Genomic DNA, 27,275 nt, shown 5'->3' on the forward strand with positions numbered 1-27,275 from the left:
AATCTCTCAATACTGAAAATAATTTAGATTATAGCAGTTTGAACCAAGAAGATTTAAGATGGCTTTGATTCCAGCAGTGAAAATTGCTCTTGTATTTTTATGGTGCTATTACAGACCATCTTCCCAGCATGTTTTGTTTTATTTTTTTCCTTAGTATGCAAAAAAGTCTGTGCTCTGGGAAAGATGTACTGTGCTCTTTAATTTGAGTTAGTCAGATTTCTGTGGAGGAGTGCACAAGAAATACAGGTACTGTGTTTTCTGCCTGGACCTCTGACTAGGGAGAATGCCAGGGCACTGCTGCCTCTCCAAAGCCAAACCCTGATGGCAGCCTGAGGTTTCTGGAAGGAGTTTTCATGCCTGCTGCTACAACTGACAAAGGAAGGAAAATCTTCATCCTTTTTCTCATGCTCAGTCCAGCTTTGTTGCAGCCTGTGCCACCAGTTTCTTCTCTGCCAAGGAGCTGTGCCAGGCAGTGATGCTGCTGGTGCTCATCTTGGTGCAGTGCCACCAAGGAGAGAAGATGATGCAGCTCCAGTCAGAGCATCAGCAGTGTGGTTGATCTTGTTTATTCTGAGCCTAAAAAACCAATGTAGGCACAGGCAATGGCTAAACTGGATGATCAAAGAAAGTTTCAGGGTTTCTGAATGTATCCATGCACAGGATCTAGACCAGAGCCCAGGTTAGTCTGGAAAAATCCTTATTCTGGAAAAACAGAGGACCAAACACTTAGGCAGAGCTACCATCCCCACAGCTCCTCTGTCAGACACAGTGCTGCTGTGATGAATCACCTCTCCGCCAGCTCTGCTCCCAGGATGTTACAGCTGGGTCTGCAGTGACTGAATTTAAGATTCTCTGTCTGTCTCCTGACTTAGAATCAGACTGTAGTTATTAATATATTTCAGTACCTGTTAGTAGCATTATTAAGAACATTTCTTCACTGCATTTGCAGTAGACTAGTGCTTGCCAAGAGTCCTTACTCCAAAGACAGCTCATGTTATCATAACCCTATATTGCAATAAGTCAAAAAAATGCTAATATTGCTTTAGAAACTTAATTCCTGTGTCATGTATCAAGTTCAGTCCCAATGTACTATATATTTGTACAGTTTATGACCTAATGAGATTTTTAAAAGTTCTAAAATTGTTCAAAAGCCATAAAATAAAGGGCACTAAACAAACCTGTTGTAAGGTATTTTCTTGCCCAGACTTCTCATCCTTCATTGCTCTTTCCAGTCTCCTAGGGTTAAACAGCATCTTTTGTTTACTGTACCACATGGGACCAAGAAAGTGTAGCTGTAACCAGGCTGGATGAGACAGGCACACTAAACAGGAGTAAACGTGCCTGAATTTAGCTGCCGGCTTTTACCATCGCAGTTATTCTTGACAAGGGAGCTGCAGACCTACAGCAGTGGGTGAGCAGGAGTTGATATGGCTCCCACCTGGCAGAGCTGGGGAAAAAAAAAAGATGTATAGCCACTGTGTATAACTTGTTACTTTTGTTGGCTTTAATGCAGACTATAGCAGAGCTCCAACTTTAAGAGCAAGTAGTCATCTCATTAGTAGCAGAGCTCCAACAAACAGTTGGGAAAGAGCAGTGACAGTCCTACTTCTTGCCTCCTTTGAATCAAGTGGGTTTTCCCAGAGGAAGATCAGCCATATCACATCCCTTCCTTCCTAAGAGCCAGTGTAGACATCCACTGTGAATCCATAGGAAGAGGTGGCTACACCACCTTTCCTGCAGCCTGCTATATGCCCTCTGTTCATATTACCAATTCCCTTATGTATCCCTTTCAAGTGACAGCTGTAAATAAGCACAAGGCTCTGGCAGCCAGGATTCACTTGGAATTAAATTCATGGCTAGGGAGCTGTCAGCTAACTGCCTTCTGTTGCATTGTAGCTGTCATTTGAATGAATTACAGACCGTGGTGTCCATTTGTTTGGGGTTCCGTGAGCAAGAGGGGTGGAACAAATTGGGGCAAATAGCTGGAATTTAAAACAGGTTTGCACAAGTTTTTTAAATGTCGTGCATCCATCTTCAATGTGGTTATTTTGTGTAGCTAACAGCATTTTCATGTAAACTGGAATAATCTTCTGTTGAAAGCTCTCTTTAGTATATATAAAGAAAATTGATTATACAATTAGATGAGGATTGTTTTGCTCTGTTCTAGCAAAGACTAAAATAACTGGGTCAAAGTGTCATAGCAGTTGCCTATGCACAATTTGGGATTGGCAGCTGTTCTTCATATGCTCAGGATCAAGACATCCCCCCTCCCTTTCATGCTCTTGTAGAGTGTGATGCCCCATGCTGATGATGCCAGGCAGATTTAATTGTGCATGCTCAAAGAGAAAAATGACATCCATGGTTGGGTTAGTGCTCTCTGTGGCAAGCTGACAAATCCCCCAGCTGTCAGCTAACCTCAAAGGCAAGTGTACGTGGCTCCAGCTTATGTCTGCTTGCATTCTGCCCAGAGGCATTTATAAGCTGAAACTCATATTGGATGCAATACATTGAGATTGCTACTGAGAGAAATGTATGGTGTATTTTATGTACTTTAATCTCTAAGGGTGACCCACACAATTAGGTTTTATTTTTCAGACATACTATAAGTAAGTAAAGGCAGCAATTTTTTGCATATGTGGCAAGTGAAAGGGCATAATGCTTATGGCTGTGCATCTGGCAAAGCTGCTGATTGCTTAGAGAAAATTGGTTCTTCCTTGGGCTCAGATGGATTATATTTTTATTTATTTATTGGGGTTACTGACTGCCAGAGAACTGCATGCACACAAAATGGCCTTACATAAGTATCAATATATATGGGCAAATGCAAAGAGGCATGTGGTGCTAGTGCAATATTGGAGTCACAGAGCAGGACTTCTGGCAGCAGCACTGTCACTTGTGGTGCACTGCAGGCTGTCCATCTAAAACTATCATTACCTGGCACCTAGTGCAATAATCAGACCAATCTGCAAATAGGCTAAAAGCCATCTTAACAGATGGCTTTGACTGTAGGTAACCAGGAAACTGTGCATATACATTAAACATGGGTTCAGAGAGCATGGGGTTTTTCTAGGAACATCAAAACTGTGGTAGGTTTTGGGCTCCTCCTTGAACTGTTGAGACCATATGCCATACCCATCAGACACCCACATAAGGTGGGCTAGAGCCAGCTCCCATGGTTCTGATCAGCTTTGTAGGAATTGCTTGCTTGAGCATGGTCGCAGCTACAGATTAATCTCGTGTTTTGCAATGAAATTTGAATTTGTGTTAGAGAGACAAAGAATGAAGCTTGAGCATGCAGTTGCATCCACCTAATGTGCATGCCCAGCTGAAGCAGTTTCTCACCCAAATTGCAGGGATGGAAAGGGCTATCCAACCTCCTTAGCACAATTGTCTAAGTTTCCTAAATAGAGAGGTGTAGAGAGAGGGTTTGGATATGTGCGGAGAAAGGTCCCGTATGTTTACATTTTGAATGTGTTGATGTCTTGGAGCAGGAACTTATAAAGAAATAACAAGAAATGTCAAATATCTCTATCAACTCAGAATTTAGTTCACCCAGTTCTCCTGGTACTGAGCAGCCAGTACTGTTCTTTTATGTAACAGTCTGATATTAAAGCACTCAGCTAGCAAGTGGGAATTCCTGGGTTCTTGGCTTCTTCCATATAATAAGCTGCAGATCCTGACCCCATGAGCCCAAGTGAGGGGTTCTCACCATGTGTTGAAGCTGAATCGTAGCACAGCTCACTCTCGTGAGGCCACAGTGGACACAAAGCAGCAGCAATTCCAGGGAGGTCCTCACTGCCAGTTATTGTCGTAGGCTTAATGTTTCCCCAAACGCGCAAGAGAGCATCAGGACAATCTCTCTTTTAGTGTCTAAAATAAGTATTTGTCTAAGAATAAACAAACAGACAAAAAAGGAGCCATATTCACATCACCTATCTCCACCTAAAATTCACTGGTACTCCTGTATCCTCTTGGCTGGCTCTGTGTTTTCTGAAGCATGTACTCAGTGGAAATTTTAAGCTAATTGGAATTTAACTTGACTGAAAATAGGCCCAAGGCATCAAGATCAGGATTTAAGGGAGATATTCTAGCTTCAGTGAATCTGTGCAAATACACAGAGCCCTGAAGCTCTTTTACTGATGCTGGGAGCTGAGAAGGATGCAGAAGTGCCGCAAGAGTCCAGATCCGTCTCTTGTTTCCGTTCTGCTACTCGAGTGCAGGAGAAGAGGATCACAGGATGGGTGTACATATGTCTGTGAATGTAGTGCTCTCTGTTGGCAACATAGAGTTTCACACAATGTTAATTGCCTGAGGGAGAAAGGGCATTTCATAGTTCAGGCCATTCATTCCCAGGACCATTGGAACTTCTGCATAGGCTTTGAGTTAAGCCTCGGGACTTCCAGGAAACACTTTAAAAGCTATAGAGAAAACAACCACAAGAAAAAAAGATTATTTTTATTACTACTTTTTCAATCCATTAAAATCAAGGAATATGATTACTTCAATACAAGGTGTCAATATGTAGTTGTTTGCCTGTAGAATTAAGATACCTGTAAATCTGTCCTAGTAGAAGCAACACTACATGGGGGACAGTCTTCTCTTCACATAGTACATGTCTAGCTTAACTGTGTAAGGAGTGTGTGTATGCTATAAAATGTCCCTGTATAAGGGGCCAGCTGAGCCTTATTCATACTTCAGAATTGTCAGTATGAGCAATTGTGATTATCATTTTAGGTTTGGCTTGCATAACTGTCCATTCTTAAGGTAGTTTACATTTCACCTACATTACTCTCCACTTAACTGTGGAGTAAGAATGAAATTACACTGTCACAGATAGAAGCAATTACATTTATTAATGGTACACATCAAGTTGAATGTGTGAAGCATATCAGGACAGGAGATCACAATCCTTAGGGGATTGATTTATCCTTGACTTCTCTGAGCCTTTGTTATGCTAACGATAGCTATATATTCCCAAAATCCATTGCGTCTGTCTATGCCTTACCCTTTGATTTCTCTATTAGCTCTCCTCCCTTGTCAGTTACATGTTCGTGTTAATTCAGATCAGGTTTTCCAGCTTGTGTTATACTTAGTTGTTTTTTTGCCAAAATGTTTTCTTGTGTACTCCAGCAGCTTCCATGCTTTTCCCTCTTTCCCACACCTCTCTGCCACTGCTGCCAGAGGGGCCCCTAGCTGAGCTGCCACCAGTCAGACTCTGACACTAATGAGTTTCATGTGTTCTCAGAGCAGCCAAGGAAACTGACCTAATTAATAATTCCCAACTCTCATTAATAAACATAATTTTGTTAATTTGACATTAATGTGTTTGTGTACTCTGGAATACTGATTTTTTTTTAATCTAAATATGTAATTTGGTTTTTAAACACATTTAAACTACAATTGATGATGGCACTGGGTGCTGCTGATTTTGCTAAGCTTGTTAATCTGTCGTGTTTCTAAAGTCAAGTTGCATGTTTAGGTGAATAAACATGGTAGCTCACCTGCAGGGTTTGTTTGCAAACATTGACCACCATGGTGTGAGTAGATTGTACCTTTGGTATCATCAGTAAATGGAAAGCTATTTATAGGTTAAAATGTCTGTAAGGGTATAAATAAGAGCAAAACATACAGTTTAATGTAGATTATCAGCTGTAAGAATAGCTGTAAGACAATTAGAAAGCTGTAAGAAAACCTAAGAAGTACAGAACAATTCTCGTGAGCTTATTTTAATATGAAGAGGAGGGGTTTTTTTCTGAAGCACTATGCTACTGCAGTGTGTAGCTACTTCATTATGCTTTCTTCAGCACAGGTATGTCTGGCAACATCTTGTACTCTCTTGGGACTAGATAGATATGAAGCAGCAGCAGCAGCATACGTTTGCTCATGTGCTAGGCTACAATTAAATATTCAGCAGGATACACTGTTTCTAGCTAGCCTCATAGCAGTTATGAAAGTTTAATTCAGTTTTATGTTTCTCTTTAATGAAAGAGTTGAAGTGAACATTTCTTTTGAAAATTTTGGATTTCAAGTTTAGAAATTATCATCTTTATTATGCTTTTTAAAGGGAACATACGATCAATTATCTATATAAAGTTATTTGGTTTTTTTTCTTTACTCTCTCAGGATACCCATCCCAGCATCTTAATTCCAGGCCTCCTTGGACTTTATCTTTACCTTGCTATTTCAAACAACATTGTAGCTATTTCTTACCTGGACATGTGATAAATAACCTGTAGAAAACCTAAGGGTATTGCATAACAGAATGGTGCCAATTTGCAGATCTTACTGCATATTATAATTTCTATTTTTTCTGTTTCATCAGTACTCAGATTTTTTATTATATGTGTATCTGAGGAAGGAATAGCAGCTTTGAGGCAATTTCTGGTAGAATTCATTTATACAGCAGGGAGAGAAGTTAAAACAGCAACACAGAAAGTTCCAATTTCTGTTGCTTGCAGATCCTTTCTCTATTTTTTTTCCCCCATGTCTTTCTCTTACAAAATTTACTTGCATTTTTAATGAAGTTCAGTCTCAACACTGGTATGGAACCTGAAGGGTAAACTCAATCAGCAAGTTTGAAGTCCTAATCCTTGTAAAGCCAGTGTGAATAACAGATGATATTAAGCAAGGCACAGTAGGTGGTGCTTGCTATGCAGTTTCTGCAAATGTAACCTCATTGATTCTATCTGTGGTTTTCCCTCTGTTTTACAGAGCACATTGATGATTCTTTGGCTTGTTACCGTTATTGTTAGAATGACAGAAGAATGTGTAGAACATTTAGGGATTGATGTGAACCTAGAGCCATTATCTGGTTTCCTAGCAAATTAGGGATTTCTTTCTACTTATGATTCTGCTGCAAATGTCATGCACTGTGTTATATGAATGGGGTTCTTTTCTTCATTTCATTGCTAGATTTCACTCCAGCACTCCCTAAAAATTTTGAAGGGAAATTGTGACCAGGGCTACATCCTCTTAGAACACAACAGGATCAGCATCCTGTCTTTAAACAGATTTCCTGGACCTCCTAAGCAGGGAGAAGGAATGAGCAAGGCCTTGGCTCGCATCTCACTGTTAGCTTGCTCTTTAGCTTTGTTAAAAATTGTAATCTGTCCTGGCCAGTCACCACCTGAGACGCAGCAGGCACTGTAGCATTTCAGACCTGTGCATGTCAGTCCATGGTAGTTGCCTGTGGAGGGATGGAAAGACTGAACTGCTGAAATCCAATGTTTTGACACAGTAATTAGCTGTCTCATATTTCTGCTGCCAGCAAGCTGGCTGCTGCAGTGGGCTCTCACTACTGTGATCAGCAGGCAAAGAGCTGAACACAAAAGGAAGGAAGCTAAAGAAAAAGGAACTTCTGACTGAGGCAAAGGTTACAAAATAAGTAAAAATTGCCCAATACTATGTATTTTGTATCAATAAGAAAAGGGAATTCATCCAATGTTCTGTTTACTGACCCAGCAGAAGCTTGTGTTGCTGGAGTTGATACCCTGCTGTCTTAGAGTCTTTTATATTTTATATATTTTGTATCTTTTTTTTTTAATTATTTTGTACAAAATGTGATTAATTTATTTTTTTCTATAATTTATAAAATTTATACAAATATCTATTTTATATAACTTAACACTTTTGTATAGTGAACATAGCTTTATTATTTATGAGTCCTAAAGTGAATGCTCCTTTCAGAAGTCGTTCAGTGGATATACAGAATAATTGAAGGCTGCATTTAATGATGCTAATTAGTATTGGATTAAATCATCTAGTCAAATCACTTGAGTGAAAATTTGCACAGTAGGTGCAATGAAGGTGGAATTTGCAGTTTAAGTGTGTAAGGTAGCCAGGGATGTCTGCCAAAAAAAGTATGAAATATTTATAAAATGCATTTTTAACCTAATTTCAAGTTGCTTGAGATTGGCAACTTTTGTATATGAAAGTCCATTTGCATCTTGTGTACAGACACATTCTTGGTACTTACTTTGTGTTTATGCCTCTTGTGCCTCGTTTGTTTTATTTTATGTATACATGTTCCTTATGGCCTCCTTAACTACCCATATAAATTTGTCTGTCCACGTACTGTGGATAGTTGTCCACTCCCTCTATATGGTTTTCCAGCATAAAGGTGATATAGGAGAGCAGTGCACCCAAATACCATCTGTGTAATTTCTGGTTTGGGTGGTTTGGCAGCTCAGCCAAAATATGAAATTTCAGCAAGTTTTACCTTTTGCCTTTCAGGATTATAATGATGAAATTCGCCAGGAGCAGCTGAGAGAACTGTCGTATTTGAATGGTTCTGAGGATTCAGCACGTGGACGGGGCATTCGAGGAAGAGGGATCCGTGTACCGCCTACAGCTCCTTCAAGGTGTGGTAGCCTGAGCTATTATGCTAATAGCTTTAGAAAATTTTAAAAAAGGGTAAAACAAGCATAGTTAAAAAAAAAAAAATCACATACACATCATGGTCAGTAAACCAAAATGTTTTTTCTTCTGATAACTTGTGTGGTCTTTGTTGTGCCAGGTTCTCTGATCTATAGTGCAGAGGCTCTAGTGGGTGGAAAACAGATATCAAAACAACAAATCAGCGTAGACTGTGAAGGCAATGAAAGGATATTTCTCTTATGCCAGCACAGAATTGGCATGGTCAGTAGAATGAAACCATTGAGCAATAAAACAGTATAGTCAGAGAAGGCTACATAGTCTGGATGGAACTTTATTTGCCAAATAATTCCTTTTTTTAGAATACATTTTATATCTTTTTTGTATAGATATATATTGCATAGTAGATTATGTGTTATATGGGTTATCAGTTTTATATTAACTTCATTGGCATAATCTATAAGCAGTATTGGATGAATGTTTCCGGAATTCTTTGCAGTATTTTTTCATATATAGGTAACAGATAGCTCTGCTTTTTCGTAAGGCCAGTGTATAATCTTAAAACACTCTTTCAGACTCATTTTCCACTGTGAACCCTTAAGAAATTTGTTGTCCCAGGCTTCTAAGTTACCTAGCTACTTCTAGGCATCCATAGAGATCATTTCAGGATGGGTCCTTTTATTTTGGAGGAGATAGGATATGGAGGTGCCTTTTTTTTATGCTGACAGAGGAATGTTCTTTGGCAATTGAACTGGCTGATCTTGCCTTTGACCTCTTTTCCCTCCTGAAGGTGTCTGTCACATCTTCCATCAGTTCTTGAGTGGATTTTTTTTTTTTTGGTAATATGATGCACATACATAGGGTTTTTTTATTCTTGTTATTCATTACCATCTTCCAGTCCTTTTGGGCTTGGAAACCAGTCTTCCTTACATCTAAGATCTCTGAAGGCCTGGACTTAATAAAGATGTTCAGAACATCTCTGCCACAGACTGGCAGCTTTTAAATTAGGTTCAAAGCATAATCGTTGGAGTGCTGGCCCCCATCTCCTGCAAGATATCGGAATGACTGGATCAGTTGGACAGATACAGGATAGTGGATGCTTATCCTATTGACCAGTCAGAAATCTGAGAAGCATATTTTTGTAAAAATTGCCATTGAACTATTTTAAGCTAAATACTAATGCTAATAATTTATGCTAATAACATAATTACATTTATGGTGGTGCAGTTGATATGCTTGAGGGAAGGGTTGCCATCCAGAGGAACCTTGGCAGGCTTGAGACCCCTCAAGCCATGTCCATGTGACCTTCATGATGTCCAAAATGCCAAGTGCAAGGTCCTGTACGTGGGTAGCCACCAGTGCCAGCACAGACTGGGGGATGAAAAAATTGAGAAGAGCCCTGTAGAGAAGGAATTGGGGGTATCGGTAGATGAAAAATTAGACATGAGCCAGCAATGTGTGCACACAGCCCAGAAGGCAAATTGTATCCTGGGCTGCATAACAAGAATTTTGGCCAGCAGGTCAAGGAAGGTGATTCTGACCCTCTATTCTACTCTAATCAGAGCCGGGTTGTTCAACCTGGAGAAGGCTCTGGGGAGATCTTATTGCAGCCTTTCCATATATTAAGGGGGCTTATAAGGAATATGGAGAGAATCTTTTTACGAGGGCCTGTAGTGACAGGACAGGGGACAATAGTTTTAAATTGAAAGAGGCTAGGTTTAGATTAGACACAAGCAAGACATGTTTTTACAATGAGTGGTGAGACACTGGAATAGGTTTCCCAAGGAAGCCATGGATACCTCATAGTTGGAAATATTCAAGGTCAAGTTGGACAGGTCTTTGAGCAACTTGATTTAGAGAAAGATGTCATATGATACAGTTACAAGAGCCTCTTTTTAAGCAGTAACAGCTTCCTCTGACTTACCAATTAGTACAGCAAGATGGATACAGCATAAAGAATTGGTAGGATGCTAAACCCCTTGGTGCTTGTCTACATGTGCTGTTCTTTCTGCTCAATGGGGGAAAGAAGAATCCTATGCTACCCTTCCCTGGTACTGAACTAAATTAGATGGGAAAAAAAGTTCTTAGTCTCCTTCTATATGCTTGCTCTACTTTACCTTTCAAGTTTCTGCCATCCTGCATCATCTCCCACCAATCAGTTTCTCTCACCCACAAGTATACACAAGAATGAGAGTGATGACTGCTCTTGTAAAATACTTTGAGAGCAACATAAAAAGTTCCTCACCTTCTTCTTCCTCTACAACTACTTTGGAGTAACACTGTGAATTACAATGATCCAGAATTTCATTACTACAAGCAACAAGAGGTTCAGGTATAAAAGGCACAGGATGGCTTAAAAATAATGCCTTTCCATAATACGAGTTCTGCCTGAGATATTGCCTGAAAGTGCTTGGCATTGTAGCTGCCAAAACCCAGAGTTATATCATCCTTTAAGTAGTAGTAAAAATATAAGAGCCTTTAGAATTGCATGTCCTTCCTAGCTGTACATGCCAAAGTGATCATTCCTTTTTGCTCCTCCCAGGGGACGTGGGGGTGCGATTCCTCCCCCCCTGCCCGGACGAGGTGCCCAAGCACCCAGAGGAGCGCCGGTGACCCGCGGAGCCCTCCCTGTCCCACCAGTGGCGAGGGGCGTGCCCACCCCCCGAACAAGGGGTGCCCCGGCTGTCCCGGGCTACAGACCACCCCCTCCTCCTGCACATGAGGCCTATGAAGAATATGTAAGTAACCATGTGCATTAGTAACAGATGTGAGCCAAGCTCTGTGACACCAAACTGTGTGGAGGGGTCGACACTCTGGAAGGGAGGGATGCCATCCAGAGGGACCTTGACAGGCTTGAGAAGTGGGCTGCATGAGTTCAACAAAGGCCAAGTGCAAGGTCCTGCCCCTGGATGAGGGCAATCCCAAGTACAAATACAGGCTGGGTGGAAAATGGATCAAAAACAGTCCAGAGGAGAAGGACTTGGGGGTGATGGTGGACAAGAAGCCCTTTACTTGGCTCTCTTGAGACCCCACCTGGAGTACTATGTCCAGTTCTGGAGCCCCCAACAGAAGAAGGACATGGAACTCCTGGAGTAAGTCCGGAGGAGGGCTACAAAGATGATCAGAGGGCTGCAGCACCTCTTCTATGAAGACAGGCTGAGAGAGTTGGGGTTGTTCAGCCTGGAGAACACAAGGATCCAAGGAGACCTTATAGCAGCCTTCCAGTACCTGAAGAGGGCCTACAGGAAAACAGGGAAGGGTCTGCTTACCAGGGTGTGTAGTGATAGGACAAGGCGTAATGGTTTTAAGCTGGAACAGGGTAGATTTAGGTTAGACATTAGGAAGAAATTCTTTAGAGTGAGGGTGGTGAGATACTGGAACTGGTTGCCCAAGGAAGTTGTGGAAGCCGCATCCCTGAAAGTGTTCAAGGGCTAGTTGGATGGGGCTCTGAGCAACCTGGTCTAGTGGGAGGTATCCCTGCCCAAGCAGGGGGGTTGGAACAAGGTGATCCTTAAGGTGTCTTCCAACTCAAAACATTCTGTGTTTCCATGATTCTGTGAAGTGCCTCTGAATTGGAAAACTGCAGGACAGTAATTCCTTGGTCTGTACTGCTTAGGCCATGCTGGTGAATTACAGCCTGGGTGATGCAGTGTATCTGCAGACCTGTGGTTTGGGTGATGTGGGTTTGTTGAAATGTTCACAGCCTGGTTTTGGGTATGAGAAGGCTGTACTGGGTCACTCTCAGGGCATCACAAAAGAGCCATTCTAAAGATTATTCTATAACTGAATCACTCATTACTCTAGGCAAATTCTCAGAAATAACAGATTATATCCTTTGTGAGAAAACGAGTTTTTTTCTTCCACATTATTTTTATTAGATATAGCTATATATATATTTATATTTATATTCAACATTGTGTTACAGATGCATAACCAACAGAAATTCAGGTAAATTTTATGAAAGCTGATACAGTGATGTATATTTAGCAAGGAGCAGTACTAACTGTCACCTTTTATTATGAATATTAAATATTAAAGGTTTAAATATTAAAGGTGAATCCCAAAAACCAGAGAACAGAATTACTCTCTATTACTCCCCCTCCACCCTCCCAAGGGAAGATAGAAGGGGAATAAGGAAGAGAGACTTAAACTTTGAAAATTGAAACTAGAAACAAATTTGCTATAACACAAGGAAAAAGGGTAGAAAGTGGGGGAAGAACAGGTAAGTATCTATATACAAAACCAGTCTCGTTGATGGCAGGGATATGGGAAAGGCTGGGCCACTCCAGGGGAGAAGTCCACAGCTCCTCACAGCACCCAATGCAGTCAGATTCTGGAGCGAGCACGTGGGAAGCTGAAGGAACCAGCAGCAGCCCTGCCAGGGAGAAAGGAGCAGGAAGGGAGAAGGGCCCGGCTTCTGGCTGTCCTGGCTTGTACATATTGTGACAGGAAGTGGGCAGGAATACTGACCCGTCCCATCACAAAAATTCACCAGGTTGTCAACTGTCCTTTTGCAATATAGTTTCTATTTTGCCTACTTAGATAATAGAAAGAAACATCTTATCCTGTAGGACAAATTTTTGAGATCCTCTGGTTTCCTGTGTCCTTTCAGTGTCTCTAATTTGCAGCTGGGTATGTATAGACTTCCCCTGACTTGCTGTCATCCAAAAGACTGCAATGAAAATCTCTTGCCATTTCCCAAATATTTTTAAGTGCAGTCCAAATAATCTTGGTATTTTATGGACTGAGATTATAATTAGAGCTCTGTCGATGTACAGATAGAAGGAAAAGTTCACTGTCATATATCTGTATATTAATTTTTAAATTACATTATAGGGGAAAATATTTTTTATTTTGCAGAAAGACATCAGCACAGTTTTTCTTCCAAATAAATCACTATATCATATATCTGACTGGATTCTAAAAGCAAGTTGATCTATTTGTTGACCAGCAACAAATGCCATGTGTAATTGTTGCTCTTTCACACTGAATCCTAAAGATGAAAAACTAATTTACAATTAATATTTTATCCAATTTACTTTGTCTCTTTTTCTGCTTGTAGGCAACCGACAAGCATATTACAATTTCTGTATGTGGTTTTATTTTTCATTTTTTACTATAGTATTTCTCTCCAACTTTTGCCTACTATATGCAAGCACCATTGGTTTGATTAGTTGTGCACACAAATGTCCATATTTTTTGTTTTTCTTTGCTCTAACAGAATAGTCATTAAAATACTGAGCTGAAAGTGAACTCCAGAAATAGAATAGGATGGTTGCAGCATTGCCTGAAAAAAAAAATCTTCGGGTGTATGCTCAACTCTGCTACTCAGAGATTGTATTGATTTTTTGACCTTGAAACATCAAACTCTTCAAATTGGTTTGGATAAGCATTTACAAGTTTGGATCACTCCTTTTTAGTTATTCATTGTCTAAATATGTTGAGGTTTCCTGATGGCCTTTTTGAAAGTCCATGCAAGAAAATGTCTAAAGGTTTCTCATGAAGAGTTAAGTCTTGCTGTGGACAGTATATTCACATTTAACATTTTGAGTGTCAAGCCCAACCAAAGGGAAAAAAGTTTGGAACAACTTTCAGAAAACAACAGGGCTAGAGACATAAGGGGGAGTGACACACCTCATGCCTTGTTCTTTACTTGCTTTTGAAACAGATCTATAGCTTGTATTGGGTGCAGCATAGATAGTGTCTCAGGGGAACTTCAGCAGACTACCTGCAGGAAGAGGTGCAGACATTAGAAAGTACATGCAAAAGGAAAGAAATAATTGCTGTGTGAACTTGCCTCATTTGAAAAAGTAAGTTCGTTGTGTGTGAATTTAGATGGAGGGTTTAACAGCTGCTGTGCAGCTTCTGGGATAGAGAGGGTGTCCTGGGTTTGTAACCTGGTGAATAAGTGCTGTTCAAAGTGACTAACCTGATTTCAATGTGATGTGCTTCTTCTGTGCTGAAGGAGAGGTCCACCAGAGTGCAGTTCAGTTCTTCTCTCAGAAGAAAGTTCTTTCAAAAAGCTGATCTTAGCCCTTATCACTCACCGAGATACAACTTTAGACTTCTAATTCACAAGTACTGCCATACTGAAGATGTTGCTAGCTGATTGAAAGGATTCAAATCTTCATTAAAAAACAGCCTTCTAGACCTTGGGTTCTGCTTTTTTTGAGGAGAGGTTGTTTGTTGTTTTTTTACTGAAAGACATGAAGTATGGCTCCCTATTAAATGCATTATGGATCAAACTCCTACTACTTCCCCAAATCAGTACACAAATTAATTTTAGTTATTGCTTAATTCTTCTTTCCATGTATAGCAATACATATAGCCACAACCACTTGGCAGCAATGGCTCAGTCTGGAACTTTCTTAGAGCGCTTTTTACTACTGAGCTGTTACTCCCAAGGTGTGAACCTGAAGTGGATGGCAGAGAAGGCACCAATGCCAGTAGGCTCCTTAGATAGAACTAGTGACAAAAGGGCTATTTGGGATTTATCAAATGGATTTTGCAAATTAGGTTCATACTCTACATTGCATTTGACACAGATGCTCTGAATAGAGAGAATGATTCTGGAACTGTGTTTTAATTATATCTTTTAAACTTACATCTTGTTCAGTTGTGGTCTGAGGTATTAGTCTTTTCTGTTAGACAGCTGATGTCCCATCTACAAATCTTACAGACTTTCTGTATCAGTGCACCAAGATAGATGGCAAATGAAAATGAGTTCAAACATTGTTTCAGTCCTGCATCGTCACCTTTGTTGACACAGCCAATGGAAAGATTGATTTTGTGCCATTTTTTTCGTTACAAAGGTAAGGATTTGTTTGGACATCTACTTTTTTTGTGTATTTGAAATACAGTAAGAAAAATTAACACACACGAGTACTGTGTGCTGTTTTGGGCACTGCAGTATGAGAAGGACAGTGAAATGCTGGAGAGGGTGCAGAGAAGGGCAACTAAGCTGATTAGGGGTCTGGAGAACTGGCCTTATGAGGTGAGGCTGAGGGAGCTGGGGCTGTTCTGCCTGGAGAAGAAGAGGCTGAGGGGAGACCTCATTGCTCTACAACTACCTGAAAGGAGGTTGTAGTGAGGCGTTAGTTGGCCTCTTCTCCGTAGTTACCAGTGAGAGGACGAGGAGATGGGGTCAAGTTGCACCCAGGGAGGTTCAAGCTGGAGATTAGAAAAAAATTCTTCACAGAAAGAGTGGTGAGAGGTTGGAACAGGCTGCCCAGAGAGTTGGTAGAGGCACCGTCCCTGGACATGTTCAAAAAAGGAGTAGATATGGTGTTTCATAAGGTGTTTTATTGGTTAGGAGTGGAAGGGTGTATGGTTGGACTTGATCTTGAAGGTCTTTTCCACCCTGTATGATTCTATGATTCTCTGATTATCTCTACAAATTGAGGGGAGACTTAGGGAGTCTTTTCTCGACAAGAGTAAGCAATTTTAAAGGCTAAGGTCTTGTTGGCAACTTTATGAAACAGCAAAAAGACGATAGACATGAGTGATTGAGATTCATACAGAAGTGAGAATAAAAAGTGCTTGAGAAGGTCTGCCACTGGAAGGAACATCCTACTGAGGCAATAAAGCCAATGTTCAGTACAATATAATTTAATCTGAGCATCCAGACTTTTTCACTCAAGATTAAAGCTAAACATTTGGAGGGTGCTTAGCCCAAATATAAGTAAAAAATACTGTTGCTTTCAGACCTTGTTTTCTAAGGCATTGGCTCTGAAGCTGTGTTTATGCCTTCTGAATCAGAAGCTAGTAATGAGCTGTGCGGTGATAGTTTTATTGACATTTTTAAGAGCCATGGTGAGCCTTGCTAAGAGGTCTAATGCAAGTCTAGAAATGACTTCCCTTACACCAGATGCAAAGAATTAACTAAACAGAATAAATAACGGACTAAAATATACATTGCTCTTAAATTCCAGGATAAGAAAGGGGGCTTCTTACTCCTGGATAAGAAAGGGGACTTCTGCACTGAAAGCCACTCATGATAATATGAATACTTACATAGTTTTCCTGAATTTACAAGGAAATACAGTATTTGTTTGCAAGATATAGGCCTGTCTGTCTGAGAAACTGGTACAGCTCCTAAGTCTAGGACAGCCAGATTAAAGAGAATTTTAAAAGCAGATATTCTTTCTCACTTCTCATTTCGCTGATCAAACCAGCCAAAAGCAGCTTCTTGCTATCTTCTGGAATGAGTGAAGAGTTTTAGAAAGTCTTTAGAAAGTCCCTGGAAAACAACCACACAATAAGATAGATTACGCTTTTAATGTCATGCTGTTCTTGCTCTCTTTTCAAGCTATTTAAAATAAAAGCAAATGCCACATTCAGCTGTTTATTCTAAGCTCGACAGTTATTTACATTTTTCGATAGTTTTCAAACAAACTGAAACAACTATGCTCATGTTTATTCAGTGCCAACCTAGACAATGAAAAGATTGACAATCAGAGGCATTTTGTCCCACTTTAACATTTTAAACAGAATAATCAACATTTACAGGTGACTGTCATCCCCAAAACTGTGCTTGCAGAGGCTTTGTTTAATATTTTAAAATGGAACTTTTAGGGGCGTTAAATCCATTCTGTCTGCTTCTTTAAATGTAGAAAGAAATTGTGTATACAGACCTGCACTTCTGATTCAGGATGTTTGTTCCTGTGCTAGTGCTTTAATGAATATGTTGAAGTGAGCAACTGGCAGTTGATTCTGCTACTTTTGAAGTCAATTCCTATAATACCAGTAGGACATTCTCAGTGAGAGTGAGATCCAGAAAGCTAAGACTTGTTCTGAACTTTAAAATTGTGAAATATATTGGATATAATGATAGTTGAAGAGGATTATTTTCTCTTTTTTTTCTGAATTGGTATTCTAAATTTTAAGATGTAACAGTTATTTATGTGCCTCTTTTTGATAAAAAAGAAAAATCAATAAAGAATGTACTGAGACTAAAGAGCATTTGAATTAAGCTGGAATTATAGACATGGGAATCTCCATGGCTGAACAACATATTGATTAAATATGATTGATTACCTATTTATTCCCAAGGCACTTAGAAAAAGAGCTGAGCTATATTCAACTTACATCTGCTGTGACTTGAAAAATCAAATTTTATTTTTAGAATAATAGCAATGAACAGGATAATATTTATATTATCTGAAGGACCCTATTGAGCTTTAGAAGAATACTGTGAATGATGGTGTCACAAATATAGAATGGATTTTTCTGGTAGATACTTAAACTTTGGAGAATAGTATAAATGTATTTATTGCAAAAAAAAAAAAAAAAAATTAAAAAATCCTGCAACATGAATACAGAATGGAAATAGTGACAAGTCTCTGGTGTTTTTCTAAGAGCAAAGATCACAGTCAGCATTAAACCTTCAGTGTCTGGGAACCTGCAGTTCTGAAGTTTTTTTTGTTACCTGTGCAAACTGTAGTTTGGGTCTTATTCTTAGAGATGCAGTCTGAATAAATAAGGATTGCCCCATGGAACCAAAGGAACTGTCCTGAGAGCAATACTTTAATAAATGTAAATTTCAGACTCATCACTGCTGTGAATTTTTCACAAATGATAAATGCTGTATGCTGTAAAGCAGACTTTATTATATTATTTTGGGGGGGGGGTTATTTGATTGTAACAATCATATTGAATCAATGGACTAAACTTTACTTATAAAATACATAAAACTCTAACATCTGCTTATGATGTTGCAGAAAGATCTTGTAGAAGATAAACTCTTCTGTCATCCTTTTCACACTATCCTTACTTTGCAAAAACAGTTCTATCCTTGACATTGGTTATCAACTTTTCAGTTCAAAATTCTTTTCTATGCTAGACAGAGTATAAAAGAAAATGCTGATTCAGCTGTGCATGCTTTAATATTATACATGAGATTAATGCAACTACAACCTAATAAATATTTATGTTTGTTATATAGAGATCTAAGTGAAGGACATCTCTTAACGGATCATCCAACCTTCATATGGTCCTTAAATATTCATAGTGTATGCTGTTATACATAGATCCTACATAGTGACAGAATTTGTCTGCATCATAGAGTGCACCATTTGATCATTAAACAGGGTGATTATTCAGGAGCCTGTTACCCAAAATACTTCTCTACTGTCACTCAACTTTATCTGATGGAGAACAGTTTTGGTTGGTACAAAATAACTCTATAGGCATTTACTGGCTACATTTTATCATGTGACTGTATCTCTACCCATGTTATCCTTTTTATGACAGGTTGCAAAGGTGAGTTATAAACTTAATTTTTTGCACGAACTCTAACAAACTTAGTGGGTTGTTATTAAAGAGCTGGAACAAGTCCAATTTAATTAGAGTTGTTGAGAGTTTGATTGCTGTGTGAATTCAGCTCAGATGGAACGCTTGGTTTTTCTCTTTCCACTTCTCAAAATTTCTTATCCAGATTTAGTCTGCTGAGGTACTAAAAAGTTAAATAACTTTGGATCACAAGCTTCACCATGACTGGTGAATTCCTGGGGAGCCAGGCACACATAAGCTCTGTGGTAATAAGAAAAGCTCCGTGCAGGCTGCTGTTTCTAGCAGACTGGTAAGCACAGAGACTTCAGCTGTGCCAGGCAACTAAAGCAGCCTTGAGCTCTGGTTTCAGGAGAGGGTCTGGGTGATAAGGTGCTATGGCACTTAAGATTATCATACTCCAGCATACCAATCTTATTCATGTGTTTTCCAGTCTAGCCTTTTGGTAAACTCAGATTAATGACTTTTTATTATAGTAGATAAACAGAGTACTCTTTATATCGATAGATTTTGTGTAGAGCTAACAAGAGTACTGCTGGTTTGAGAATTTATTTAATTAGTAGGAATTTTCACTGTAGAGAAAACATGAGCTTTATTAATATATTAAAATGCACACATTGGGAATCATATTGTATTAATTGAAAACGTCTATGGATTGTTCCAAAATGGTATTTTGGTGTTACTGGCATTTAAAAATTACGTGTTTAAAAAATCCTTCTGGTTGCAGAAAACTTTCATCAGAGTTCATCTATATTCCTGTCTTTGGTGCATTTGTGACGTTGTCACCTTGCAAAAAATGCTTGTCCATGAAACTACAGAGATACATATTTAGCAACTGCACTTAAAGATTAACATTACAGAGCACAGTTCTGTTTCATTTTCTGGCTGACGGGCATTTCAGCCAGTTGCCCTGTGCTTACACAGGATAGTTGAAAAAAATAATTTGTGTTTGGTACAATAGAAGGCCTGAAACATAGTCTTCATTGCCTATAATCTTTTTTCCCCTCATCAAGTTCAGTGCATTTGTTACACATGGGAAGAAAAAGCATTGGGCTGGATGAATTATTTGGGTGCAGTATGCCTGTTCTTTCTGCATATTCAAGGTAAGCTCAAATATATATATGTGCCTAGATTTTCATAGACATGGACATATGTATGTATATTCAGCATGTGTGCTGGTATAGACAAAGCTGGCTCAAGCTGTGCCTTGGATGCAGGCCACATGCAGACGCATGGCAGCAATTGCTTCCCTGGAGGCAGCACATGAACGTCCCATTATCTACTGCTTTTGGAAGGGGGAGGTTTTATGACTCTCCAACTGCCTTAGCATTTCCAGCAAATCTTTGCTTGGGTATAGAGAGACATGCTTACATTATGGTATGTGTAATGGTATCTATAGCTACAGCACAGAAAAATGTGGTCCATTTCTTCCAGCATGTCAGTTTGTAAGGACTCTGTATGGTGCAGAGCTTCTCTGCAGCCAGCAGAGTTCATGAGGTACTGTACAAGGAATCATTCTGAAGGATCAGGGAAATAAAATTCAAAGCATACATTTTCTCTTCTAATAAGACCATTTTGGGGAAAAAATGTACATTTGGAAAATAAATATAGAAAAGAAAATGATAACAAAAAGTATTTAAAATATTAGTTTCACTTGTATAATCAGATGCACTGAATGAAGTACACTTTTTTTTTTTCATCTTCTTTACCAGTGGCAGTATTTTAAGTGACTAGGACATTCATCTGAATATCTCTTTGTCAGATAAATAGGTCAATGTTATTCTCAAATAATCTCATTTTTAAAACAATCAGATCAGCTATATTGAATCAAAGATGCAGAATTAGTGTGCTTTTTTAAACTGTAGCAAAAATGTTGAGAAAATTAATCTTGTTCTGAAACACAGTACCTTGAGTTTGACCTACAGGGTTGTTAGAGAGTGTAGCAATCACTAGAAGTGGGAGAGGCAGTATAATGGCTCCAGGACAGTAAACTAGGAGACTAGAGATGAAAAATATTCTTTCTTCATACAGAGATGTTCTTTCCTGATGAAATTATGGTTGCCTGCATTTTAATAGCTTCTACAGTCATTATAAGTGTTGTTACTCATAGACACCTAATAGCTCTCTTTGACTACTTGCTGTTTTTTTGTAGCTCTTGGTATGGTGTAAAAATTTGTGGAGTGCAACATCTGAAATCATAAAGACTACGAAGTTTGTTAAATAAAATTAGATCATTAAATACTTCTTATATATTAATATCCTAAGAATGCATTAGTATCCCCAGGACACTCTTACAAACATACCCCTTTACTACCCTGTGCACTACAGTAAAAACATATTTAAATATTTCTCAAAATCAGAATTTATGTCCTAGTGGACTTTATAACGTTGCATATCAGTTCCTACAACTGTGCTGTAGCTCTAGCATTGGTGTTCGTACAGTCCTCCAGCTGTCCTGGACCAATCAATAAGTTACTGGAATGAAAATATTAATAAGCTTTTAGTTAACATACTAACACAAATTCTTTTAATCACCAAATGTCTGTAAGATTCAAATTAATTAAGTCTAAATGAGAACAGCAACTTCAAGGATAGAAACTCCAAATCGTGTTACCTTTTATTTGGACTTTCTGGTCCCTGATAGTTTTCTTTTACTGTACACCCTTGGAACCTCAGACAGTTTTTTAGATATCTGAAGTTGAAAAAACAACAGTCAGATGACCCAGCACTGAGTCGTATTTTGGAGTGATGTGTAACTACTCATACTGTACTGAAGTATTTTAATATTTTAATTTCTCTGCATTAGAAAAGCACAGCTTTTCCCTTCTTTAGAGGACTAAACTGTGAAACAAGCAAGTATACATTTGAACTGTGCACATTTGGGTATTTTAAAAATAAATTGTCAGAGTCTGACAACCCAGCATTTTACGCAACACTGGATTTCTACAAACACAGAAGTAGCCAGTGCACTTGTCTTTATCAAGACTTTGCACGCATATACCAGTCCTCACACATGCTGTAGATGGGAGTTTTTTTAAAAAATAATGCATTTAAAAGAAAAGATATAAAAATTCAAAATATATTTTACCAATGAGTTACCATCAATCACTATTTTTGGACAAGCATTGCATCTACTATTTCACTGACATGCAGAGTTAAAATGTATACTTGTTTCTTTTAAAACAAATCTTATTTTAAGACTAGAGAATTCAATTTTTTATTACTTGTTTGCATGTCATTACAAAAAATAACTTCAATAACATGATGTTTGGCTTGGTTTCCTTTTATTGCAAAAATTACTCAGGTGTGTAAAATCTTACAATGTTGTTTTGATTTTATTTAATTATCAACAATAAGTGCTTTAAGCTAAAAACAAATTTTTGGAAATTGGGATTTCCATGTATTTTGACAGAACTGCATCAGTTAACTAGATGGTATGCAAGTAAAGAAAAAGGATTATAAACCAATAAAAGTAGGCAAAGGTTGTGTAAATGAGCTCTAGGGGAGATGCAGATGGGACTGTGTTTCATTGCACGTTGGATTTTGCCAAATTTAAATGTGGACACTGTAGTGGGAACAAAAATAAATGCAGTTGTTGAGTCTGAGTGTATCCATCAAATAAATTAGAAGCCACAGTACTTTGGTCATTTTTCACTTTCCTTGAACAGCCATTACACTTTCCTGCAAGGCCACCCTTGGTGCAGACACCCTAAACAAATAAATCCAAAAAGTAATTCAGACCTCTTCTACCTTATTTCCTTTGAGGTACCTATTGTAAGTTGCCATTTTGAAAAAAGCAGCAGGGATGGCTTTTATGTGCTAAACATAGCACAGAGCAACAAGAGAGAGAGAAAAAAAAAGTAATCTTGATTCTGTTTTATTCATTTCACTCAGGTTTCAGCTGTTTATATTCTATAGGGTAAAAAATCTCTGATACAAGTGATTTGTCTTGTATTTCCATGGTCTTATTTGTTTAGTACTGCAGTTTAATTATTACAACTGAGGTTGCTACATCTGTTGTAGCTACAGTCAATAACAGTATAACTGAATCAGTGGTTAATGCAGGTACTATTTCTTTTTCTGTGAACAGTGCAATATGAAAGGGAGTGAGAGTGTTTTACTCTTGCAGAATGTGTTGCAGCTCAGTGTTTCAAGCACTTGGGTAGGGAGCATCAGGAATGAAGGTTTAAATCCCTAAAGACAGAGGAAGATCTGAAAGTCTCTCTCTCGCATCTTGAATGAACGTAACGCTGGATTAAAAAAAAAAAAAAAAAAAAAAAAAAAAAAAGTTAAAGGACTACTTTTACTCTACTCTTCTATATTTCTTAAAAAAAAAAAAAGACTTCTTGCAGAATTTTTACAGAAGTAACATGCACGCATCACCACCACAGAGGTTTTAGTACTGAGAGCAGGACTTGCCTTCCTGCAATCCGAAGAATAGCACCTGAATCTGGGAGAGAATCAAGCTCTGTTTACACCTTTTCCAAGAGGACAGCTAAAGGTTACTAAAGGGAACAGCATTGCAGGGTACCATTCTTAGGTACTTAAGTTTTCCTGTACACTATACAAGAAAGTACCTCTATCTTGGATGTCATTAATTCCAGTATGGTTCTTTTGTTTATCCAGGATCCAGAAATTTGAGACCCTAAATCACACAAAGTTTGTAAACAAAGCAGGCTTCTAAATCCTTAAATTACTTCTGAAAACAGGGCTTAAATTCTAAATAACTTTGGTTATTGTTTTACATGCCGTTCATTTTGTAGAAAACTTGTGGGGAAAAAAATAAAATCTAGTTTATTTTAAAAAAATCCTACCTATCCTAGGATGAAAGCAGACTATCATGTGACAAGGATGCAATTCTGTTCTCATTGTCCCTGATTGAATGAGGACATTGCTGAGGTGAAATTCTGTTTTGAAACAGAAGACACTTAGAGGTTCTGTTTTCTTTCCTCAGGACCTTAGTCAAGCTTTAGACAGAGTACACAGTCATTTGTTGTTTGTGTTGAGGAAGGGAATTGTTATCAAGAATTAAGCTTCCACTTTGTTTAGAAAATTCCAACTCATCAATATTAGATCAGAATTTGTATACTTGGGAATAAGCAACCAGGTCACTGGATATAGTTTCAGAAACTGTTCAGAGCACAATTAATTAATGAAAGCTGAAAGATGTTAAAATAAACTTCCCAGCTTCAGTAACATGAGGTTTTTTCCTTCCTTAGTTGAGGATGATCTTGTTGAACATTTCCTTTAAGCTGTGTATCTGTGTTGCTGTGGTAAATATGAGTGTACGAATTTGTATGACTTAGATGTTGAGTAGGTATGATATAAAACTAGGGCATTAATTTGCAGAGGAAATTACCTTTGCTTTTTATTCATGTATTTTCCATCCTCTCAAAATTATGCATACTGGCATAATTATTTGCTTTGTAAAGAACACTTTTGCTCTGCTAAAAGCACTGGTTAATTGTACACTGTAAGTTTTATTACTGCAGATTGTCTTCTTGAACTGTCCTGAGATTTGCTGACCTTCTTAGAAAAACAAAATAAGAAATCCAAGGATATACTTTTTTTCTAACTTCAAAGCATTATGAACCTAATGTTTATTTAATAATTTCTTGAACCCTGCTTGTTGCAGCCTAGAATTTTATGACTCCTGTGAAGTTTTTTTATTAAGCAAAAAAAATTCTGAAAGTCAACCTTAAAAATGCTGTAAAAAAGAACAAGTGTATCCTGCTTCCTCCAATGAGAGGAAAAGAGTATCGAGGCAAAGAAAATTAAACCTAAATTAACAAAACCATCAGGATTCTCAGGATGCATACAAGTTTGGATATATGGTCTGTAAGTTGTCTAATCATTGTGGTCCTTAAAACTGCATAGTAAAAAAAAAACCCACAATAAAAAACACACAACAAAAAAACCAACCCAAAATAACAAATAGTTTGGCCTTTTGGAGATAAGGATAGTCAGCATTTTGAGTTGGCAGGCAGTCAGGCAAGTCTGTATTCCATCTCCTGACCAGAGCTCAGAAGTAGAAGCAATGTAGTATGTCAAAAATACAATAATGCATCACTGTAAATCCAGATTGGCTCTGGTGAAAAATGAGGAGGAGATTAAAGTGAGCACAGTTGTATTTTTAGGTAGAAAAACAGATATTCCAAGAAAATTACAGTTAGATGAGCTGAAGCAAGCTTTGGTCCCCTGAGATACTTTTGGTTGGGCCACCCAGCAAATGGCTAAAGAAGTCACTATGTTGTCTTACTCTTCTCAGCTTAAAAATGCTTCCATCTGGGAGCAGCAGTAACAATTTTCAGGCCTTATGAAATCAATAAGGAATTAGTATAAAGTAGGTGAATGGAGTTAGAAGGAGAGCGGACTGAATCTTCTAGGTGTTGCTGTCCTTATCCCAGTAAGGAGGTCAAGAGAATGGAGAATCTGGAATGTTTGCAGTTATCTTTTACTCCGCATAGGCTGGGTCTGTGATGAAAGCCATATACTTCAAAGTAACATTTCACTGTGTGCCAAGCAGGAAGGGACTTCCCCCAGGACTATGGTGCAACCTGCTATTTCAGCATAATTTCTGAAGTCACTCAGTTAGCAGAAGCAGGGTATCTCTCTCAGACAAAGCAGAAATTGTAATAGATTGCCTAAATATTAGTACAATCCAGCTGCAATGGCTTGATTTATTTATTTTCAGTGATATAGTGCTTCTAGGATTTTAGATTAGCAGTTTAGATTTAAATAGGTCTAAAGCAAATCACAAAAGACAAATGGGCTCTTTGGATTAGAGTTGCTTGTCCTTTTTAGTCCTTGGAGAGGTACAAGTATAGATAGACATCCAGCAAAAATTCATGTTTAAATTTTGGAAAACAACTGACAAAGCCATAGGAGCTATCCTTTACCAGTCCTGGAGAAAAAAAAAAAAATGCATCGTGTGTGCTCTTTCAACTAAGAGCCTTATTGAACACAACAGGAATGTAAAGATTATTCCAAAGGGTGCTGGCCACAGTGTGAGTTGCCCATGTGATTTACAACCACAATACCATGCCCTGCATGAATTTCATGACACAACAATCTGTCAGTTATCAAAGCTATAAAGTCATCCCTTGGAGATAACTGAGTCAACCTCACACTGATGGTCATTTCAGGACATGACTATCATTTCTTTGCTTAATAATAAAATGATTATGTGATTTAAAATGTCATGCTTTACGTGTAAGAACCCTGTTAAACTATAATACTGATAATAGATATTGTAAAATACTGTAAGTACTTATCTACTCCAAGGTAATTTATTGGATCCATTTCCAAGTGGATAAATAGAACTGACAGAGGCCCGTAAGCAGCTTGGAAAAGAAATGGGATGTCATAACCAGGTCATTTAGTAAAATGTTAAAAATGCTCACAGTCATTTTTACTCAGACATGAAGAATTGAAGAGTTCCAACCATCTTCTGTTTTGAAGTGCTATGATTTCATTTGTTTGTGTTTATTTGAGATTCCAAACTTTTTTAGATAGTGTACAAATATGAGACACAAACACACATCATTCTCCGAAGAGTTTCCACTGAGTGTAAGAATTTCCTGTAGTGGTGCAGTGGTGTGACAGTGCTTAATGCCACGAGCTTGGGGACTGAGCACCTTGCAATAACACATTAAAAGAGGCTAATTATTTTAGATACAAGTCCTTTACATTGAAGTCTACTTGAGTAGTTGCATCTGAGTACCTGTGCGTGTTTAGAAAAATTATGTTTTCTTTGCAGTCAGAGAGCAGGAAAGGACACTTATGACAGCTTCACACTGGAACTCATTCCATCATCACTGACTTGTCCCTGAGGAGTTTCTGCCTCAGGAACAGGGCAAGCTTCACCTTGTGATTTACAACTGCAATACCAGACCCTGTGTGAAAGTCAGGACATTATTGTGTGTAGGAGCTAGAAACTGCAAAGCTTTAATTCCTTATAAAAAATTCAATTCTTCCTGATAATGGAAGTTTTCAGGCAGCCTCCATTGGCAGAAGATCTTTGATATTTTTCAGTTTGGTCAGGAGCTGGGATATGAAAAACAACAGCTCTGAGGTTCTCTAGAGAGAGAAAGAGAGAGATCACGTATGCAGAGGAATGAGGACTTAGATCTTAGGTGTTGTAGTAGATAGATTTTGCTAAGAAGTGATACCTTTGTGTGGATATGCCACATTATGCCATTGTATACCAGTGTTCAGGCCTGTGTTACATTAATACTGAATAAGTAGCTGGGGGAGCTCAGAAACTGTGATGTTCTCAAATAGACCTAATCCGAGCATGCTGAACCTGTCTATGAACAGGTTGTGTTTAGAGTATCAGATACACTTGCAGTAGTCTTAAACAAAGCCACAAGTTCTTACAGAAGTAAGCTCTATCGAACTTTTCATTTTGAGAAAGATGGATTTTTAATACAACTTATTAATAGAAGTGGTTGGTAATGCAGTGAAAATATACTCAGATCTCTATTCACAAATTGTCTTAAGATTGTCTAATAATTGAGATGCTTCCTGCACACCTGCGATGTCTGTGAGTCATATACTCTGGACATGACGGATACTAGCATAATGACTGTTTTAAAAATATGTTTATAGTAAGT

General features: G+C 38.4%; 1 protein-coding gene across 4 annotated transcripts in view; it reads left to right on the forward strand.

Annotated features, from left to right (window-relative positions):
- The window catches only part of KHDRBS2 (KH RNA binding domain containing, signal transduction associated 2), a 346,911-nt gene that overhangs the window by 200,276 nt on the left and 119,360 nt on the right, over positions 1 to 27,275 (forward strand). For all 4 annotated transcript variants that reach the window (XR_007889030.1, XR_007889031.1, XR_007889029.1 and 1 more), the window contains exons 5-6: positions 8,233 to 8,360; positions 10,916 to 11,111. Coding sequence is in view for 1 of the 4 variants with exons in the window: in XM_051614663.1 (XP_051470623.1) it covers positions 8,233 to 8,360; positions 10,916 to 11,111 (324 nt within the window). In the remaining 3 variants the exon portion in view is untranslated. The remainder of the gene's footprint in view (positions 1 to 8,232; positions 8,361 to 10,915; positions 11,112 to 27,275) is intronic.

This window comes from Apus apus, chromosome 3, assembly GCF_020740795.1.
Source record: "Apus apus isolate bApuApu2 chromosome 3, bApuApu2.pri.cur, whole genome shotgun sequence".
NCBI lineage: Eukaryota > Metazoa > Chordata > Aves > Apodiformes > Apodidae > Apus > Apus apus.